The sequence below is a fragment of the Schistosoma haematobium genome, chromosome 2 (assembly GCF_000699445.3).
Source record: "Schistosoma haematobium chromosome 2, whole genome shotgun sequence".
Classification (NCBI taxonomy): Eukaryota; Metazoa; Platyhelminthes; class Trematoda; order Strigeidida; family Schistosomatidae; genus Schistosoma; species Schistosoma haematobium.
Genome location: NC_067197.1, coordinates 10,729,835 through 10,753,717, shown reverse-complemented (window position 1 = coordinate 10,753,717; position 23,883 = coordinate 10,729,835). Strand labels below are relative to the sequence as shown.

Below are 23,883 nucleotides of genomic sequence, written 5' to 3'. Positions count from 1 at the left end.
TCAAGTAAGACCAATGTTATAAAAGGAATTCCTTGGTCTAAGAGAATTTTAGGATGTATAAAAAACGATACTAGGAATCATTAGTGAAAAGACTAGTTGGTCAATAGCATGCAAACGTAATAGACAATGAGCATTTCAAGATTTCTTACTAAGTCTCTAAAAATAGAATTTTAAGTTTTATGACTTGGTGTAATCATTCCTGAATATTACCAACACTTTGTAGACTTAGTGGTTTCTAATTTAGTCATCATTAGCAGTATCTTAGTGTTTAGAAAATAATTCGTTTCGTTACTTCTCTGTTCAATACACTTCTAATACACATTAAGTTTAGTGTCTGTATTAATCCAAAGCACTTGGTTGAAAATCTTTAATAGTTAGAGGACTGTTATAATGCTGAGAAAATACTTCGTGGAGGTTCGACCGGATGAACACTACTAACACGACTCGAGAAATATGTAAAAGAGTACGAAATCATAGGAAACAATCTTATCCTCTTTGACTACATAATTTGGTGTGCCTGACAGTTGAGTTCCCAATGCGTAACCGCAACTTCCCGGCTCACCTATATTATGATTTATATTAAGACGTGCTACAGATCCTTCTGAAGCCATCAAGTGAACTTTTGTTAACTATGGAACAATTTTCGACACTGGTAAAAGGATACTTGTATGGTAATTTTGTAATGTTGACTTAGCAAGTCCACTGGTTTGGCGATATATATTTACCTTTTTTTTATCTGAGGTTAGTTTCATCTTGAAAAAATCTCAAGAAAAAACCAACGATTGACATTTAATTACATTGCTTTATATTACACAGGGCTAATCGAAGATTAACTAACCTAGAAGCATATAATGCATTACAAAATACAGCTGAGTATATCGCCAAAATGATAATGCTAAACGTTTTTACAGAATAAGATTAAATTCTGTAGTTATAGAAGTGGGTATATAATTCGCTTTTGTATTATATTGCAGAGGCCTTTTAATGTTGAATGAATAGTTTTAGTTATTGATCTACTGACATAAGTTAGGTGGATGGATCTCAGTGACAATAGTTTGTTGCCATTTACATCATGCTGGGTTAAGAAATTACTCATAAAGTGCTGGTTTTACTATTTTCCTCTTTTGTTTATAGTAATTAAGATCCAGACTAGTATTTATCAAATATAGCGACAGTTATTAGTGAATGTATCATTAAAAATATGGTAGCTAATTACTTCTATGCAGTCCTCAGAAGAGAAAGTACTAATCTTTTTGAACTATAGATAAACTTACATGTTTATCTAAGTGACAGTCATTTCTTTACCTAACTTGCCTATTATCTTGTCTGTAAGCTAATGTCTTTGTAATGTTTTCGAGTCGACACAAGAAAGCTACTTGAAAGCCTATCAACGAAATTATATAAATTATGTTCAGAATACTATGGACGGGTAACTGAGGTATTTTATGGTAAGTATTGGTTAATTGTTCTGTTTAACAAGACTTCAGTAAACAAAGATGTTTGAGATACTAGAGTGAGATCATGCATGCAATCCAGGCTACTCAGTTTTGAACGTCAAGGTTTTCCTCTACTAAATAAAGACATATTCTGAGTTAAAAGCGTAGATCTATAAGTTTGAAGTTTAGAGAAAAGAAGGAAGAGGACATTTATTGATCGATTCGTGTTTTAAGTTCATTGTGTAATAACAATCTATAGATCATAGGATGTTTTTTTTAAAAATTCATTTGGGTCTTCAACTATGGTCATTAAGACCGTAAAATATCTTGCATATAAATAGGCTATTTACCAAAATTGAAAAAAAAAAACATACTGAGTAGTTCTGTTTTTAAGTATCTATCCGTCGATCTGGATGTCTTGAGTATCTTAATTTTAGCTCTTTTGAGTAGCGTTTTTCGAAATACATGAGATATTACTGTATAGCAGTCAGTTAATATCTCAGTCAGTCAGCGACAATGTAGAACTTCGTACGTACGTACATCAGCTCAAGTTTCCATACCACATTAGCACAGAGATACAATTGTCCATCCAAATCCCATAGTGTTAGAGGTAGTAAAAGTATAAGCAGTAATAGGAAAGAATAGGGCCTGGAAATTCTATTCAAGGAGTATAATCCACCGAAATAAATCTGGAAAGAGAAAAAAGGGACATAAAGAATTCAGGCGAACACAAAGAGTGGATGCACCTGTACCATTACAAACGATTTTGAGTCATATCATTCAAGATCTTGAACCATCGGTTGCTAACGTCTCACGGATCCCAATCAGATAGTCTACACTTACCAGCATGGCTCAGTCCACTTGTCAGTAACTTCATGGATTTGTGCCATGTTTTGGTCTGGACGCCCCTAACTTTCTCCTACACCCTAAAACATCATTCGTTAATATCTGATGTTATTTAATGATGACAAAATTATCTGTGATGCACATGTCGAACAGAACTTCTAGTTAACCATTATCAATAAATATAATTATTCTATACTATTCATAATATTCCTACTAACATTTTCATAACTTATTCACAATTAAATGATACATTAATTTCATCATCATGATCAGTTGAAGTTTTAAGATAAAACAAAATAAATACAGTTTTTTTTAAAAAAAAATGCACAACAATTATTCATATATTTAGCTTTGAAAATAAAATAATCATATTTTGTTTTGATGAATTTTTATCTTATTACACCATACATACACGTGGACTTAGTTCAGATTCGATAGGTGAAACATTTGGACTTGGTACGATTATTATTATTATTATTATTATTATTATTATTATTATTATTACATCAATTGGCGTAATATTAAGTTTTGAATCCTGTCACATGTTAATTATCTTGTGAATAAATTATAAATTATTGTGTTTATTATTCATGAATTAAAAAATTTTTTTGAATATGATGGTTAAAGGTCATCTTTGTCTTTGTTTACTTCAAAGTGTATATCATAGTAATAAATGTGGTTGTTATCCCCAATAATTTATTATTAATTATTCAACAACAAAAAAAAACACTTTAAATTTCATGATTTAGTTACCTAGTCAATTAGTTTTTTTTAATTAATAGGGAAAAAATGGCATGTCAGTCATCTACAACATAGGAAAGGCACATATATGCATCGGTCCAAGTTGCCATACCACATTAACACAACAAGATGAACACAGGATTCATAGAGGCAGTTAATTCAGGGATGGTAATATATAAAAGAAAGATTGTTTATAAGGACATAAAACAGGAAGAATTAATTCATAGAAAGAAAGATATGAAGTGATTTTAATTTCATAGTTTAAGCGAAGACAAAGGATGTATGCACCGACATCATTGTGATCGATTCTGAGCCATGTCACCAAGAGTCTCCAGCCATTGGTTATGATAGTCACGCGGGCCGCAATCAAATAGTTTGTATCTACCAACATGACTCAGACCAAATCTTAATGACTTCAAGCACTGATGCCACGTTTTGGTTTGGCCGCCCCTAACTTTCTTCTAACCATCCCCTACACTATTCATCATTGTGCGTCGTGGTAATCGGTGTTCAGGCATACGCAACATGCGGTGCAACCATCTCAGTTGATGAAGATTCACAACCTCACCAACGGATTTACCATCATTCCCTAATACTCTGCGTCTAACCTCACTATTACTTACCCGGTGATCCCAGCAGATGCGAGCAATATTTCTAAGACGTCTGTGGTCAAGTATTAGTAACTTGCGAGTGTCTTCTACTCCTAATGTCCACGTTTGGCAGCCATAAAGTAGAACAACGAACTGCCGCGCAGTATACTCGTCCCTTAATTGATAGACGGATATCTCGTCTTCACCACAGGTGACGTAAGTTGTCAAAAGCCAAAAGAGCTTTTCGAATCCGTGCTGAGATTTCTTGAGACACCAACACATTAGGGCCGATCAGATTTCCGAGATAATTGAAGTTGTCAACGCGTTCGACTACTTCACTCCCTAAATTCATTCATATTTTACAATTTTTTATTTTACCTATTTTTCATAAGTTTTTAAGCCTTCATTGTGACTGACTTTATTGGTTACTCTCATCATGACCTAACATCAGTTTGAGATTTAGTGAGAAGCAGGGAATAATGGACAGTTGTTTTGTGCTCGTTCGGCACTTTTCAATATTGTACACCCTTAACCTTACATGGTGTTAAACAAATATGTTTTCAGACTAAAATTGTCATGGTATTCGTTAAATTCTAACCATAAATCGGTGTTTATAGATAGGTTGTATTGTACAATTTTATTCATTTTCATAATGTTCAATGTATACTTTATAGCCGTAATTTTCGTTGTCACATGGAGTGAATCGTCGTACATAAGTACAATTAAAATGGTTCCTCTTATGTCATGGAATTCATGTCAAATACGTAATTAACAAGATTCAGATAGCCTGTTACTTACTTACTTACGCCCGTTACTCCCAATGGAGCATAGGCCGCTGACCAGCATTCTCCAACCTACTGTGTCCTGGGCCTTCTTTTCTAGTTCCATCCAATTCTTGTTCATTTTTTTCATGTCTATCTCCATTTCCCGGCGTAATGTGTTCTTTGGTCTTCCTCTTTTCCTTTGACATTCAGGATTCCATGTGAGGGCTTGTCTTGTAACGCAGTTGGGTGCTTTCCTCAATGTGTGTCCTATCCACTTCCAGCACTTCTTCCTGATTTCTTCCTCCACTGGGATCTGGTTTGTTCTCTCCCACAGTACGTTGTTGCTAATAGTGTCCGGCCAATGGATCTGAAGTATTTTGCGTAGACAATTGTTAATAAACACCTGTATTTTCTGGATGATGGCTTTCGTAGTTCTCCAGGTTTCTGCCCCATACAGTAGAACTGTCTTGACATTTGTATTGAAAATCCTGACCTTGGTGTTGGTTGACAGTTGCTTTGATTTCCTGATGTTCTTCAGTTGTAAATATGCTGCTCTTGCTTTGCCGATCCACGCCTTCACATCTGCATCAGATCCACCCTGTTCATCAATGATGCTGCCTAAATACGTAAAGGTTTTTACATCTTCCAAATCTTCCCCGTCAATTGTGATTGGATTGGTGCATTCTGTGTTGTATCGGAGAATCCTGCTTTTCCCTTTGTGTATATTGAGACCTACTGCTGCTGAGGCTGCTGCCACTGTTCATCTTATCCTGCATTTGTTGTTGAGTTTGGGATAGAAGGGCCAGATCATCTGCGAAGTCCAGATCGTCCAACTGCATCCCAGATGTCCATTGTATCCCGTGCTTCCCTTCAGACGTTGATGTCTTCATGATCCAGTCGATCACCAGGAGAAAGAGAAAGGGTGAGAGTAAGCAACCTTACCTAACACCGGTCTTCACTTCGAACGACTTTGTCAACTGTCCTCCATGCACAATTTTGCAGTGTAATCCATCATATGAGTTCTGTATGATATTGACTATCTTCTGAGGCACGCCGTAGTGTCTAAGAAGCTTCCATAGTGTTGTTCTGTCCACGCTATCAAATGCCTTTTCGTAGTCAATGAAGTTGATGTAGAGTGATGAATTCCATTCAATTGATTGTTCCACAATGATCCGTAGAGTTGCGATTTGGTCTGTACACGATCTATCCTTACGGAATCCTGCCTGTTGGTCACGAAGTTGGGCGTCTACGCAGTCCTTCATCCTGTTTAACAATACCCTGTTGAAGACTTTTCCCGGTATTGAGAGAAGAGTGATGCCCCTGTAGTTATCACACTTGCTGAGATCGCCTTTCTTTGGTATTTTGATCAGGAGTCCTTCTTTCCAGTCTTTTGGTACTTGTTCCTCATCCCAAATCTTATTGAAGAGAATGTGGAGTATCCTTGCAGTTGCCGCTACGTCTGCTTTTAGTGCCTCTGCTGGGATGTTGTCTGGTCCTGCTGCTTTGCCACTCTTGATTTGTGTGATGGCCATGCTGATTTCTTCAATTGTTGGTGGGCCAACATTGAGTGGGAGGTCCGTGGGTGCTGCTTCGATGTTGGGTGGGTTCAGTGGAGCTGGTCGATTCAAGAGTTCTTTGAAGTGTTCTACCCACCTGTTTTGTTGCTCTTCAACGTTGGTGATTACCTCGCCTTCCTTGCTTTTCACTGGTCGTTCTGGTTTGCGGCGATTTCCAGAGAGTTTCTTTGTCGTGTCATACAATTGTCTCATGTTTCCTTCTCTTGCAGCCTTTTCCGTCGTCTTTGCTAAATCTTCCACATATTTACGTTTGTCGGTTCTGATGCTCCTCTTCACTTGTTTGTTTACTTCTGTGTATTCAGCTTGTGCCTTGGCTTTTTCTGCTCTTGTTCGGCTGGTATTGATTGCTGCCTTCTTGTTCCTCCTTTCTTGAATCTTATTCAGTGTACCAACAGTGATCCATTCTTTGTGATGGTGTTTCTTGTGACCCAGGACCTCATGACATGTTGAACAGATAGCCTGTACCACCAAATAAATCGTAATTACTGGTAACCAAAGGTCTAGCCCATAAAATAACTGAGTCATAAAAGTCATATCAAAGTTTTAGCGAGTTATAAATAAAACGATACAGCTTAAACGACTCGGAAACCGAAGCATGTAAGCTCATTATATCACATAAGTTTCAGAGCACTAATGTTCCCAGTCGATCATTTTAATGATAGCACTGTTCTAACAACATTTCGGCCTTGTGTTGATCATTAGTTTTTGGTTTAATTAACCACACAAAGAAGATGTCTCAAATTTATTTGATCAGCTATGACCAATAAATAGTATTGCAGATAATTTCATTCATCTAGCAGAGATTCAAAATATACTCCAATAGAAAGTACACATGACTACACAGTTTATCATCTCAATTTCATTCATTCAAATGACTACATTATTTAATAGGAAGGTTTGACCACAAAAATACTTTCTAACACATACAGGAACAATCTTATGTAAACAACAGGTTCCGAAATAAAGAGTAAACAGTTTCTCAAATTAAATCCAACCGTATCTGGGATATCTCACAATTTCAAACTCAGATTCGGTTAGCTTCCAAATTTTTAGACGATTTTTCCGCAACCGTGACGATGTTCAAGATAAGATACAAACTAAGGGGTTCTATATTCATCCTAAAGCAATGATATTATTTTCCACATAATTAGTATTACGGAATGATTGGCTTCAGGGTTGAATTGGAGGAAGGCAGGAGGAATTTTCCTTTAAGGGTTTGGTAAGTCGGAATATTAGGTTTATGTCACAGTATTATTAAGGCCATTCATTAAACCCAGGACCCTAGGATACTCCAGCAGGTGCGATTTATTTACCTTCTGAGTTGGTATACGTTTTCAAGTTCAATCAGTTGACTTCAATGTGGTCTTCGTCCCAAGTCACTGACGAGTCTCCTTATGGCCTTCAAGTTCATTTACTCTTCAGGTTATAGTATTCTGTTAAACTTCTAGGATTCACGTCAAAGCGAATGGTTAACGAGTACGCAGTTATATTTAACTCAAGTTGTTTTTTAAAGCATTGAGTAAACCAAGATAATGAAGCGCCAGCTAATCGATACGATTGGATTAGGACCACACCATAAATTCAATCGACTGAATTTGTGTACTGTCGAATTTCGGCTCACTAGCTGAATGGTAATGTGTTGACCCGAAAAAGGTATTGAGTTTGATATTGTGTAGGTTAACGGGTACGCTCAACTAAGAATTCTAATACTGGGTGTCCATTCTATTGTTAGGGTCACGAAGGATGAGTTGAACCTATTGTGGAAGACTATTTACATGAAGCTTTCATCCAACTAAGCTTTTTAAATAAAATGACATATATATGATTATTCCTAATTAAAATACAATGTTTAGTAGTTTGTTATTCAATTCATGATGTTCTTTAACAACCATCCGAAGATTATTTGAAAAGAAGCATGGATTTATCACTAAAGTTTATTTCAGTGAAATGAATGTAATGATCTATTACATTTTTCACCACAAAAAAAGTAAACATTCATATTTACTGAAATACTCAAATAAACGTTGAACTTTCACTTCTGTGCATAGAGACATACGGACACTGCAAGAATAATAACTTTTGTTTGTCCAAAAAATTGTTGCAAAACAGTTGACGTACTGATGCCGAATATTGATCTTCTCCGATTTCACTGCAAAATAATAAAATTAATCATCCTAATTTTGTAATCAGAAACCGAAACACATTGTGTAATTATAATAATGTTTATAATTACTATTAGTAGCAGTCATCATAAGGCGTTATTGATGCTTATTGATACCCTGAATTATATTTCGCAGTCAAGGATAATAGAATGTAGAGCTCACCTTCCGTTGCACCTGCAACTAGCATCCGAAATATAATAAGAGAGCATGCTATCAAACACAACGAAGATGGGATGAGAAATATTGCGAAAATCGTCTTCCAATATTTACGTGTCTTACCTAACCCTTAAATAAGTCTGTCATATCTCATAGATCTCAATGAGACTTAACAACTCCTGGTTCGCATATCTTTTTTAATAGGGATAAAAAATTTACTCATCTAAATCCCAGGCGACATTCGACCCAGACGACTGCGTGTTGCTTAAGAGATAGCGGGGTTGAACCAATATAGGCGGACGATAGAAAATGAGTTAATACATTACACTGCAGTATAATTGGATTAACTAAGAGCACATTGGATAATTCAATAAGGACATTGTGTTGAGAGTTCATTCTGGAGCGGTTGCAATAGAAAAAGCATCCATGCTGATATGAAGTACATGAGTCTTTGACCTGTATATTTCACATGTACATATAAAGTACACTTGCTCACTGTCTAAGACTTATTCTTCGTTGCTGAGGGCCGGAAACTCTTTGAAGCCGGAAGATGGCTGATAAAAACTTATGTATTCATTTTAGGGCCTTAGTCTGGAATGATCTATTAGGTCTGGCGTAATGCCAGAGCGATGGCTATAATTTGGGGAACGGGGGTCGACATGACATCCCAGTGGGGTAGGATCGCGATGTTACTGCAAACTATAGACGATTTCTATCGACGATTCTGTCATGTCAGGATAACCCAAGTGTTTTAGCAGGTTATTAAACGCTGAGACACTGAATCCAACCCCATACTAGTGTATTGATTTGGGGACGTGATCATCGTTCATTTATCAATAATTGTTGTGCTCTGAAGTGACATTAGCGCCATGCGAATTTTGCTTTGTCGAGATGAGTTTTTAGCCTAATGAACCACTTGGTCTTCTAACATCGTTGGCAGGGGCCATGCTATACCAGTCTACTTAGAGTGTTGTTTGTTTGCTAATTAAAATATTTTAAGCTGAAAAGATTGCATTGTTATCATAACATTGGGTAAATGCGATTCTTGTGATCAATAAAACTGGATAGACAGAAACAACAATGTTATAATATTTGCTATAATCGATTATTGTATTTTTGGTGACTACATTAAAACAAGCACGTATAAAGTAAGAACGAATAATTTGTTTTTTTACCAAAGCACACTAACTACTGTCAATATTATTAATAATAATAATAATAATAAAACTATTGTTCATGCATTTGATGTTTATATGAAGTACAGTAGAAAGTTGAAATTCATCTATAGTTTTATGACCTGACCTAGTGTGATTAAACATTTTTATCATGTGTTATTGAATGAATTTTGTTAATATAAACTTGTTTCAAACATGCATAATTATTATAAGAATTTATTATGATAATTATTAAAATTTCGCTCTAGACTAACTACTGTCAATAAACTGAGAGTTGGCTATTTTTACTGGTTTACAATTCTATTGGATACAAATCCTAACTACATAATGAAATGGAGAAAGTATGAATTCGTAGAGTGAGCCCACAACAGCCTAACAACTGGGTAAAAAATTAATAATTACTAAAATTACTAAAATCTCCACAAACTCCCATTCTGATTATAATCATCATGTGCTCACTAGTGACTAGCTTCAAGATGGATTTCCTTGAGTTCTAGTGACAAGCCGTGACTAGTGGAGTAATAGAGAGTTATCTACCTCAGACAATGGATGAAGAGTTGCACAAGATCATGGATCGATTGAAGTTAGACATTAGCACCGCTGAATGCCGCTTCAGTGGTCTAGAGAGTAAGCGTTCGCGCGTGAGACCAAAGGTCCTGGGTTCGAGTCCCGCATATGGGACGCAGATGTGCACTGCTAGAGCGTCCCATACTAAAACGGAACGACCATTCAGTGTTTTCAGGTCTTTAATGGTAGTTTAGCCTAGATCAACTCATGGATTCAACTATTATAAAAAACTAATGGTCATGATTTAGCATGAATATTCTGGGCTATCATTGAAAAGCCATTTATCATCAGAATCTACTTAATTTATTGACAGATCATGGGATCTATTATAAATTTATCTTTGAAACATGATCTGAATCGAAATTTAATCTCAAGCATTGTAAATATCCAGTTATTTTTACTTGACATGAATAATATTCAAAATGAAATGATTCCTTTAGTTTTGGCAACAAGTTGAGGAATAATAGTTGTGATGAAGGATATAGTATAGTAGTTCAATACCTTTACAAAACAATCTGATTATATACTGATATGTCATGATATTAAACATAAATATGAAAAGAAAACAAATCATCAAGATAACGTAAGTGGAAGGTTTTCATAGCAATTCTAGTAAAATAGACCGATATTTTACTCTGTTTAAAGCTTAAAACTCATTAAGATCTATGGGTATTTTCATAAATCTTTATAAGTGTTTAGAGTTGCAGTTAATTAACTCTTTTGTTCTTGTACTTCTCAACAATTGAAATCGTATATCTATTCCCTGTATCTATTAAGGTATTCGAACCGATATACCTTCAAATCCACTTGCAAGCATTTTCCCTTATTCCTAATCAATTACTTAAAATTTGATCACTATACGTTTTTACCGTGAATCACACATAAGTGATTAAAAAATGATATGTTATTGATATCACTAACCGATCTAAGTTAGATAACCATTGGAAATCTGGAAACACTGAATAGCTGTTTCATCCTGCTAGGGGTGTGTATGTATGTGGATAGGGTTGTAGATGCACAGTGCTGATAAATTCAATGATCTTTGCAACTACATACTGATGACAGTAAAATATGATATGATTGTCCATTAATAAATATTAATAGCTGCATTTTATCACATATAGTGAACTAAATAAAAAACGGATCATATTATACATCCTAAGTTTATTTAAATGAGAAGGAATAGACACATTTTTATTCTTTTAATAGAATAATCATGAAGCGATAATACCAGACATTATCGATAATAAGAGTATTACGAAACAATACACTACACTTACTCATATTCTGTTATTTTGAACAATCAAAGGTTTTTCTGTTTGTCTACAATAAATACTTAAATTTGTATACTTTCGTGTATTACTTGATTGGTTTATTTTCTTTGATAAAAAATAATGAATTTTACCTAAATTTTTTAAACTAGAATCATATCCTGAAATTTTGAATGTATTATTTATTTTCAATTGTTTACGATCAGATCGTGTTGAAGGTAGTTCAGTTCGACTAGTAGCTAATGGGAACAAGAAAAAAATATTAGATTGAATACACTAAAAATAATAAGTAATAAAGATTATTATTTCTATGTAATTTTGTAGTGAATGAGAACACAGGTGAGGAACAATTGAATGAATTGTGAACACCAAATTACAACACATCTTAATAAAATCTGAGATCCATACAGTAAATATTTAATTTCCAAAATATCGATCAATCGCCTCAAACTTAACTGTTCCTTTTAAAAAATATCAGTCAATTGTCTCAAACTTCATTGTTCCTGCATTTTCATACCAATTGCTTTGTGTTCTCGACCATCTGCTGCCAGACATTCTAATTCTGACTATCGTAATATACTATTTATGTCGATAAAAGTAGCACACAACATACTTTCAAGTGTTCATTTGTATAATTGAACTCTTTACTTTTATATATATTTTCTTTACTTTTAAATATGATGAGGACCTGTAACTGAAGATTCAGGTAATCTTTTTTTTAATTTCTAAGTCTCAGATGTATTTTTATATGACATAAAACATAATAAATCATATCGTCTATCTTTTTGTATTCTTATATGTTGCTACCTGTTGGTTTTCTCTTACTAACTTGACTTAATTCGCTATTTTATATAGGTCAATGGCGACTGAAACTCCGCCTGGAGCCCCTCTGGGGCTACTGTCGGTCCCAAGCCCGGATAAAGGAGGAGGGTTGGACATGGAGTTAGCTACCCTATCCCGTAGAAAACTAACTCGCTAAAAAAAACGCTAACCATAAAAAATGTCAATTACAATATCTAACTGATCAGTAGATAATTTTTAGTTTAATAACGATTTTCGTATATTTAATCAACATTTGACTTAATAAATTTTAATATTCATTAATCCACTTAACTATAGATAAGTGATTTTTATAAAAGATGATAATTAAATAACAAATAGTATTTCATTTGACAGATTAATTAATAATCTCTATATCCATTTTAAACGTATTCGTTACTAAATCAGTTCATAGAAGCAGGAAAATGCTGTACACTCGCTTATGTAGACTGTATTCAATACAAGTAAATATAAGACAAATATGTACAAAGCATTTATCAATTAATAAAAACACAATAGATGAATATTTCTTTATAAAAACTTATAAGATTTAAGTAAGAATATATTTATTGTTAAATTTCTACCCAATGATCATTTAATTTGAAACTCTCAAATTGAATTTTGGCATTCATATAATATCTAAGATTTTTTACTAACCTCTTGTTGGTACATCTTTTGACAGCTGTTCATCGAATAAGGAATTTCTTGATGACAGTCTAGTATGTTGTCTTGATTGATTCCGTCCAAATAATTCATCATGTGATTGATTTGTAGAGAACAAATATCCTGACTTGCGATCATTTAGAAGCTTTGATTTAGTCAACTTTAGGGGTAGATGTTTTATATCTTTCTTATGTATTTCCTTAGATGTCCAACCATGGGTAAGATAATGCTCTATATGATCTAAAATTTTAGATATCTGAATAGTAGCTGGATGATCAACACCTATCGGTAGGATTAGAATAGAATAAAATAATGTCAGAAATAAAAACATATTAGAAAATCCAAAATAAAACGTGAAGTAGGCTGATGTGAATTTGCCAGATTTTGTAAAATGAGTAAATTGTTTATCAGCTGCTTACATTCTCAAGCAACTTCAATATTAAATTTGACAAACAAATGCATATAACTCAAACAAACTAACAAAATATAGGCACCCAAATCATTGGGTGTCAGCTCAGTGGTCTAAAGGTTAGGCGGTTACCGAGAAGCCTCTCTAGGGTTTGATCTCAGTTGGAGTAATGGAAATAATTAGCTGAGAAGGTCAATCCTATGACCTAATTGCTACTGAGTTCTTCCTGCTTTTCAATGGTTTTGTAAATAAGATCAGTCTGTAAAATTCAATACCCCCTATTGCAAGAAAAAGTAATTTTAAAACTTTATTATTTGTACTAAATAATCATAACCGAAAGAAATAAGTACTTACTAATAGAGTAGTTTTTTATAAAAGGATTTCATAAATATAGAATGTATCTATTTAGGGAACAGAAAGAATAATTATCTTTGAACGAAAAAAAGGTTTACATGTTTTACGTAGGCACTTTGGGAAGTTAAAGAGTATACATAGACTAAAATACCCATTTAAGAAAATGTAGGGATGAAACGTTGTGAGAAAAAGTAAATGTAACACTGAAAAAGGTATAAATAGACAGTAAGCTAGTCATTTTATATCAAATGAACTCAGATGCAATAGTCAAAGATCACGTTCTCCTATTCTGTTTAAGTTAGTCTATCAGTACACACATGTAAAATAAACTATAGGGATCTTCAACTTATACAAGTATCGTATCTGTATTTCTTTTGTTCGTAGGTTACTGGTATTCGACCATAGGTGTCTATGAAGCATTGCTTGTGTATTTCGGGACCAAGGAATAAGCAATCTATGGGTTAGGAATAGAGTGCTAGGTAAAGATTGAAAATCGATCAGAGAGGTCGTAAATCTCCATTAACTCAGGTGGTTGGGACATGTGTTACGTATGACCAACAGCGTTGTTTTCTGGTGCAGGAGTGGGCTGAGAGAAAGCTGCGGATGGCCAGACCAATTAGTCCGCAAAGTCACTGACAATTAGACTTAGCAATATCAATAGGTACAGACTACCTGGTTGAGGTCCTCATGATTGTCGAAGCTAATTGTGAGAGACTTTGAACGACATGGCTAGAAATCGTTTACAATGGAGCAAGTGTGTCCATTCTTTGTCTTCACTTAAATTCCGAGATTCTAAATTCCTCATAACGTTTATGTTTTGATTTCACTAATTTATATTTTCTTTTAGAGTTGTATCTTCGATGACTAATCTTTCCTATTACTACTGATATTGTTACTACCTCTACTATTATGCGACTTGGTTTGGCAGCTTCATCTCTCTGAACTAGTTAGGTACAGCAACTTGTGCACACGTACTAGGTTCTACCTTGTGACTGACTGGCTGCATTTATTTTTGTTTACAATGAATATGTGACTGAAACATTAAGCGGCTTTCAAAACTATAACCTTTAGTTATATAATACAATTATATTGACTTTAAACTTCTCAAATTATACCAAAAGGAAACGAATTTAAATTGATTGAGTTTTCTATGACCTTTTCTATCAGCATAATCTGCAGAGAATTCATCGAAATGAAATAAGCTACATTTTGGTTTGTTTGCCGTAATTTTACGGTGTGATTACAGTCAAGCCGTTGTAAACATTTACCTCACGTTTTGACAGCAAGTGATTCAAATAAGTAACAATTCCTCTGCACACAATATTTAAGAAAAGCCAAAATACATATCACTATTTAGATGTCATGTGATAAAAAACAAAAAAATTCTTACTACAGCCGATACAATAGAGTATATTATTTTACGGTAGTACGTCTACTAGTGTGATAATACTGAATCTCACCTGAATGAGCATCTAGATGCGATTTCAATTAATCATCTATTAGGCTACTGAATTGATGAGTTACTACTAGTATAGGGGACCTGTAGTGACGGTAGAATTTTCATGGTTTAAATCACAAAGTATGAAAATCAGTAAAACAATTAACGTATGACATGAGATTACAGTTAAAATCCAAACATTTGTACTAGGTAACATTGTATGTTACAAAATATCATTTCTAACTTACCTAAAAACAAACTCCTTTCATGCAGAACATATGCAGCACGTGTAATAGCTTCTTGCAAACTTATCTGACGTTTATCTTTTAACAAACAGACAACCAACTGTAAACATATTTCTGCTGGAAGTGTTTGATATACATACGGATTACTGAATAAATGTTGATTATTTAAATTTAATGTGATGTCTGTACGATTACTTGATAGATTTGATACTTTTCTATCAGTAGAATTATTAAGATTATAGCTTGTGCTTCTGGAAGTTTTGGATAAAAATGGTGATGATAATGAAGGCTGAATCTGCGGTATTATCAAATATCGAGGTGAACGTAATAGAATACTTCTATGTAATTTTGTATGAATGTGTTGGTTGAAAGTCGAAAGTACAGATGTTGGTGGAGGAATAACTTGTCTTATCAAAATTTCTTGGTTATATGTCATTATATCTAAACTCCATCGCAGACATTCTTGTGCACGAGTTCTTCCAAACTTCATTCGAAGAAAACTTGATGTTTTTTCCAAAATAAATGAGAAATGTAATTATCGAAACCATCAAAAATGTAGTGGCAAAGTATGTAACAAAAGGGCAGTTAAGGAAGGCCCTACATTGGATGGTTTAAGCATGAGTGAAAATACTTTATTAACTCTGTGAAATATTAAGAGCCTTGTAGCAAATCACTGCAATTTTTCTTCATGTGTTCAAATCATGTTTTTTTGTTCAGAAGAGTGGCTCAGCATTTTATGAAAATATTGAAAAGTTTTCTCGTACAAAATTAAAATGCGATAATCATTAGATATATTAAAATTAGTTTAGCCGGGAGTACAATTTAAAACTAGCTGGTTTCATCTAAGAAGAGATATTTTTAAAGCCCGATGTCACATATAACCGTGTCGAAGTATAACGTACTACTCACTCAGTGCTTCTAGGAAAACGATTATATCATTTATTTTAGAGCTATCTTCAGGATGTCCTGTTATAACTTGTGATCGCCGATAAGAGGGCAGTGACTTATCGATCGAATCAAGGACGCGTAAAACCGTATGAGCAGCCTAGAGTCATGATTGGTCCTGCTTTCCGCCTAGCCCAGCAAGTTAAGTTCACAACACCAGTCTCAGCCTCTGCAATATGAATCATTATATTGCAAACATACTGAGTTTATATACTAATCAAACAGACCACAACGTACCAATAAAATATGAAACAACATTTGTACAAGAATTAGCCAGATGTGGCTGTGAATGAGGGAGGTAGTAATTAATATACTGGGTATAACTCAAGAATGGTAAAACTTATAATAATAGTTTATGGGTCAAAATAAAGCTTATAATAGGAGGAATATGAATATGTATAGTTTAGTTACTTAATAATTATATAATAGAAATATACTTTAGTATTGGTCCATCAATAGATTCCAAAAGTTGCCATCCTTTATTCTTGTCGGGACATAACATGTTCTAAATAAATAATGGAGACGACAATAAACCACTATGCACTGTGCTGTAGACTAGGAATAATAGGGAGGAGATTCGAAATAATTACTGTATCTAATGTATTCTCTTTAGAGCTAACAATGTACGAGTGTAATTTTCAAGGTCACTCCATGCTGGCATACTAATGAAAAGTACCCTCGGTCAACAGCCCTAATGTTCAAAAATACACAAGTCGATACAACTAACGAATGCTTTGTCGATGGCACAATTTCAATCTACTAACCAATAATAAAAATACTATTTATGTTCAGATTAATGATAAATGCGACTGTACAGCTTCAGAAGATATTTACCAAAACCAGAAAGAAAATTTTGTTTCTATCGAATATCTGTTTTATTTGTCATATGATTGTTTATCTGCTAAAGGCGTAGTGAAGTTCAAATATACTGTAGCATAAAAGAATAAATAGAACATTCAAGAGATGACCTACTACTGACCTACTTCCTTCATGTATATCGGGGAATTTATGTAATATTGAAGATTCCCATCGTAAAAAATAGAACAGCACATAAATTGCTGTGATTGTTTCGAAAGTTTCCATACAAGTATTCTTGTGTATAAGATTAAAGCCTGATGACTTTAATTGCAAACAATATTGTTCGCTTATATGTGTTGTTTCAATTTAGATAAAATAATAGAAACTAAGATTTTCTATACATCTGGTAGTAAACGCTTACTCTTGTAATTTTTGGCTAGATTATTTATTGTTTGTTCTTTTTGTCTCCAAGTTATGTAAGTCTTCCTACAGATGTATATGACAACAGGCTAATTTTTAATCGGAAACGGTGCACTCCTTATTCTATTTTCTTGAGTAGTGGAGTTAGTTTTTCTTCTAGAACCCTCCACACATCATTAAAGCAGTTGGATATTGTTGGTTTTATTCCTAACTAGCCATATAATTTAACATTAAAAATTCTATCCTGTCAGAAAGCTCAAGGTGCTGCTCAGAAAAATGAGACTGAAGCCTTCTACATGGTCATCCACTTAAATTGATTCCAGAAATTTTTCATAAATATTATCGAAGTTTCGGTTTATTACTGTTCATTATAGTATAGGCAGCCAGTTTCATTTAATATGTAATTAGTTTAGTGCTAGAAGTAAAAATTTTTCTAACCGGTATTACGTAATAAGAAAGGAAATTCAAACGCTATACATAAAGTTGCCAAGAGAATAAATTTCTGAATATTCTTCATTTCATGTGGCCAGTTATACGGAGTTGCAAAGACGTGACTTCCGTCTTCGCATAGTAATTTGACTAACAGCTAAGGCTTTTATACAGATCCTGGAACATATCAAGTTGATAAATCGATGGACAATCATTTGAAAGAATTCAACCTATATCCGATTGATACGGCAGAGGACTATATCAAGTTACATCTTTTTGATGGTCGATGATCGAAAAGGTTTATATATCATTCTTTCATTCGTGACACGACAACCTATTAATAACGTTTTTATTAAAATAGTGGTTATGAGCTACTGGTGCTTTTGAGATCAACAGTGATGGTAGGTCTTTTGTTTGTAAGCACTGCAGTGTTACACTTAGTATGGTTTATCATTTAAAATATGCCTCAAAGGAATTATTTTTTATGTTTGGTTGTCGGTGGCCATCACACGGGAGCTCTGAATGCACTAAATATGATGTACTGCAAAGTTTTATTGTAACCTGATAGACTAAAAACTATCAAAACCAGAGACCAGACATGATATTAGTAAATATATGGTTGTAAGTGGCTGATAAGAAACCATGAAATATGATGAATTCTTATTATTCTCGCTCAATTGTTGTTCTACCCATATTCAAATTCGTAAAGGGAACCAATTTAATGAAAGATCGGGAAATATTTAGCGGTCCATCAATGTAGAAAAAGGCAGGAGAAAACACTGTCATAATCTAAAGTTGTATTGATGATACCAACAAGGGATTTATACCTTCCTACTTCTACTTTAGAACATCTTGAGACCCACCGATTTCTCTTTTCTCTCTGATTCTGAATAGATTATAAGGTTCACAATTTTAAATAAAGAATTTTGGTCAAGCTGATTTCTTTGTCGGGTTCATAAAAGGATTACCAACACTTCTCATAATCTACAATGCTTGGTCATTTGAACCAAAATGAGGATGTAACTGAATTACACATCTAAATTAATTTTCTAGTTAGTGGTATTGACACCTTGAGACGATCGTGCCTAATCAGTTTGTAAATTTGTCGTTAGAATCTACAAATTGTTTGGTTAATTGCCTGAATTTTCTAGTATCCTAAATTGTCTTGATTTTGACATTTCGATAACATATTTATGTATATTATGATACTCCAATTGATTTGATAAATTACTAAATTAACTGAGGTTGCAGAACTAATGTTTTCCTGACAAGATAAACCCTTAAATCTCAACAAAACAGATTTTTGAAGACGGGACTACTAGAAACTGGGTATGCGACTATATACTAGGATATTAAAGTTATTATTATTATTATTATTAATGGCTTCATTCAATATTATATTTTGGTACAATATAGAAATTCTCAGCACAGGGTATTTCAACAAGTTTCTTACACAAAAAAAGAACGGAGACAAAGACAAAAAAGGGAAAAAAGGTTCAAAAAAATCTGAAAAACTGTACAACTTTTCAAATTAGAGACATGTTAAGAATGCAGGTTATTGACTAAGTTAACTCTAACAACCTGTTCGTCACAGAGTATATTTGCTAGGTAAGGTACTATAGAACTTTTATACTTTTGCTTGCGTGCATAGATTTTAATGTAATTACGTCTCGTTCTACCAGAAGATATACAAGGAGAAATATAAGAGTGAAGGGGATGGTTAGTATCTGATAAAATAACACCTGTCAGGAGTTTTCATGACTTTAGATGTCTATCCACAACCATATTAATTATGATCTCGAAAGATTCACCACACACCTTGCTAACTGCCTTCAGCACTCTCCGCAATACATCAAAGACTTTTCTCAAAAGCCCGGAAAAGAATAATGGAGAACAGTAAAGAATAATAGGTAATATGCATGAATTGACAAATTGTAAGAGTAAATGACAAGTAATTCCAAGAGCATGCAACCTCTTTATGTAGTAAGTGAGGTGAAACACTTTCTTTGATAACAATAAATCGTGGGAAGACCAAGACAGATCAGAGGAAAAGGTAACACCAAGACAATTGACCTTCGACATTGTGTTTATCAAAGAGTCTCCAATGGCACAAGCATTATGGGATCTCGAAATGGTGTTTAGATGCCGTTCATGTCTCATGCTAAAGTTAACATTTAGACGGATTAAGCGTAAGACTATTACCAACAGACCAACAAAGGTACTATATTCAAGCAAAATAGATTGGCTATAAGTTAATTGTCTGTTAACAGATGAGTTAACCACAGATGAAAATAAAGATTATTGAAGAATCGACCAACAGTTTATTGCTTATATTGGCCGTAAAAACATATAGGTCGTCATTACTACTTTTCTGTTACTGATCTAACCTCAATAACCATTAAAATAAAATCAAATTTATGATTATGATAATTTTGAAGTGTATTTGAAGTCTAAAGGTAGTTGAGTATGCTTTTTATGGACAGTGTATTAGTTAAAGGTGACTGGACAATAGTTAGATGATAATAGAACTGCTTTTCAAAATATATTCTAAGTATTGTTCCTTTAAATTAGCATAAGATCGTATGTTAGTCTCTATTTCTTATTCATTAGCTAATTATTTATTCACAACTTCATGTTAGTCTTTCTAATATCTTGGTTATGTTGCGGATTTATCGCATTTGCTGTAGCCAAATAGCACAAAAACAATTTAAAATATTTGCCAAATAACTGTTTAATATGATAGTTATTTTTCATTTGTGTATTTCAAAAGTAAAAATATTTTCTTTAAACTAACATACTTTATTTCATCTAATTCATTATTATGACCATTAAGTGGTTTTTGTAAAGATAGTGCTAAAATTACTAGCCATTCAGCTATCAAAGGATGATATTCACCTTGATCTGCCATACATTCACTTATAGCCTGAAACATTAGAAATTCATGTTCTTTTGTATTCATCTGTAGCAGTCTGAAATGAAAAGAATAAATGTATAAAATAATAAAGCTATTACATAATAATTAAAGCTTAAAGTTAATCTCCCTAATAAACCATTGACTTTAATAAGATATCTGAATGTATTCAAGATATAAAAAGAACTCGATTACATGGTGTTTATTTTGACTAGGAAACTACAACTCTTATCTCGAGGTTATGAATCAGCGATTTACAGGTCTACTCAAAATTCTAAGAGGTCATTTTTTAAATAAGATAATTTAGTCTAAAGATGATCAAATAGTGAAACCAAACATTCAGTATAAGTTATAAGAACTGAATTTAACGGACTAAGAAAAGTATTTTATCTTTCCGTTCTTCTTAAACTGAGACTCAAAGAGCTTCATAGAGTTCGACAATCAACAGAACTTAACCAGTACTGGATTTATGTGAATTAAGGCAGGTTTCATATAATGACAAATGTACAGAAGATTCATTGAACAGCCAAGGATTTAAGAAAACAAATAAATGACTGATTATAAGTGTTGAAATTAATATACTCCGAAATTATTGACTAACAGTATCATAAAAGTTATACAATCGATTGATCACTGAGTAATGATCACTTTCATGTTTGCGTAGTCTTTTTAGTGCTGACTGAACTCTACTGATCAGGTTGCAATGTGGTCACTAGTTTAAGTTAATCGACATCGCAACCATTATTTTAAAATGTAAGGTAGTTGAATTTAGTCTACAGAAAACCCTGAACCAAGATTTTGTGCTAGTTAGCATTCACTGGCAAGGTGTACGTTAAATGTTAAAGGGCTTGATGCTTTCTAACGGACTCTATCTCTGGTCATCCAGTTTCATAGACTGAGACGATATCAGTAAGCTATTTAGGCCGTCAATGACTTCTTGTAATTGAATGATCTAGTTATTTGATTGATAAACATTTTTATTTATTTTAAATCTGAATTTCAAATCTGAAAATTTATACAATAATATTGGACAATTAGTAATAAATATGATTTTGTAGTCCGTTTAGTGTTTTTAAATTTTTAAAAATTAAACGTATTTGGATTTCACCAACTAGTGGTTGAGAGAAATTACAGATAATTGCTTTAATTTCAATGGTGAAGTAGTAGCTTGTATATTTAGAAATGTTAAAAAGTCAAGAAGTATTTTAACCATTGAAGTAAACTTAACTTCAGGACGATAAATTTAGTTGACATGAGACATATAAGGTATTTACTAATAACATGATCCAAAAGAAGCTAAGAGATTATATTGAAGTAGGTTATAGACCACTCTTCGAGGAAACTAAAAATTAAATATTGGGTTAGGCTGTATGAAAGATTTTTATTAACTGGTTGTTTAATATATACTAATTAAAGTTAAAATACAAGCATCTATTATTCTCAAAATTTCACAATAGACAGTGTATAAAGAAATATTATGGCCTAGGTGTAATACCAGTAGAGCTTAATATATGAAATATGAACTATACTGATTCAAACACTTCAATTAATTACCGATAATTACCATGTGCTCACCAGTGACTAGCTTCGCGAGGGAATTCTCGGAGTTCTAATGAGAAGCTGTAACCAGTGGAGCTAATGCGTGTCGGGTAGAGACAGGTATCTACCTCAGTACAATAGAAGATTGTCGCGCAATTGCGTGGATTGGTTGAAGTTAGACATTAACACCACTGAATGCCGGCTCAATGGTCTAGAGGTTAAGCGTTCGCACACGAGACTAAAGGCCCTAGGTTCGAATCCCGAGAGCGGGATCGTGGATGTGCACTGTTGAGGAGTTCCACAATCTGACGAAACGGCCATCCAGTGCTTCCAGGTTTACAATGGTGGTCTAACATCAACTGGTTCATGGTCTCAATCAAAAAATTAATGAAGTATTTATCTTTCATTCAATCGTAATTTCTATCATTAAAAACAAAAACTAAGAAAATCATCTATTAATGTAGCTTTGTGATGACTTCTACTAAAACTAAACTCAGATAACCATACAAAATATTCGATGTGTTCACAAAACAATATCATAAATTACACCTTTAAGCAGAATAATAAATCATTCATTCAATAATCAATTGATCTTATATGCTTACAAGTTTTATTACAATTCCAAAACTATTTCAATAAACAAATCGTTTATTAGCTTACCTTATTTTAGCTAAAAGATACATACTTATAGCTAATAATGTTCTATCTATTGATTGAGAATTGTATTGTTTAGTCTCTTGTATTGTTTGACAAATTTGATATTCAAATAAATTTAATTGTTCATTACCACTTTCTGTCAATCCAATAACAGATTCTAGTCGATACATTTTAATATAAGCTGTAAAATAATATGCATTTTTATGTTTTAGGGGATATAAAAAGTAACACTTTAGAACGTTTAGTAAGAAATCAGTTCTTAGAAAAGGTTAAACATGTGAAAACTTATTGGATATTATAAACAGAAAGACTATTGAAAATTAGACAGATAATCTATCGACACGTTCTTATCTTTGCAAGAATCATGTACACAAAAATTAACTTTATTAGCTTACTTCATAAGTCACTGGGTTCTTTTGTAGAGTTAAATTCAGAGGCATTTCACATCCATTGGATAACTTACATTGTCCCACCAACTGCTCTCATTAAAATATTACAAACATAGGGAATTTTTGACATAAAGGTTTTTGTCCAAAAATACTTGAACCATTCTAGAGCCTTCTTATAAGTAACTATGTACTTTGTGGTTGACAGATGTTCTTCTAAAATAACTTCAAAAAGTGAATTCACAAATGGGGTCTTTAAAGATTCCAGTTCATGAAATGAATTTCTTCACAAGTCGATCATCATATAGTAGACCTTAAGATTCATAGGTTATCATTACTGACCAGGTTTATTAAAAAGTTCAGTTATCCCAATTGCTGTATTGTCTGTGTAATCCCTTAGTTCAGATGCTTTTCAGTTTTATTGTACAAATGTTGCAAAGATTTTAGTCTCTTATTTCACTAATTAAGCACTAATTATGTACGAGATTGAAGGTTACCAATATGAAAAACATCTATTAGAAATGATAACCTATTCTATTCGGTCCATGTTAATTACTGGAATGTAACACATATTAGACAATGACA

General features: G+C 33.3%; 1 protein-coding gene across 1 annotated transcript; it reads right to left on the bottom strand.

Moving 5' to 3' along the window:
* Positions 1-7,609: 7,609 nt before the first annotated feature.
* On the bottom strand, positions 7,610-23,584 carry MS3_00006178 (uncharacterized protein). Its single transcript, XM_051214297.1, has 7 exons — positions 23,308-23,584; positions 22,916-23,093; positions 20,604-20,774; positions 15,217-15,713; positions 12,762-13,049; positions 11,295-11,524; positions 7,610-8,103 (listed from the first exon to the last, which is right to left on the bottom strand). The coding sequence occupies exons 2-6, from the start codon at positions 23,080-23,082 to the stop codon at positions 11,295-11,297; spliced, it is 1,353 nt and encodes a 450-aa protein (XP_051067451.1). The 5' UTR covers positions 23,083-23,093; positions 23,308-23,584; the 3' UTR covers positions 7,610-8,103.
* Between the last annotated feature and the right edge of the window lie 299 nt (positions 23,585-23,883).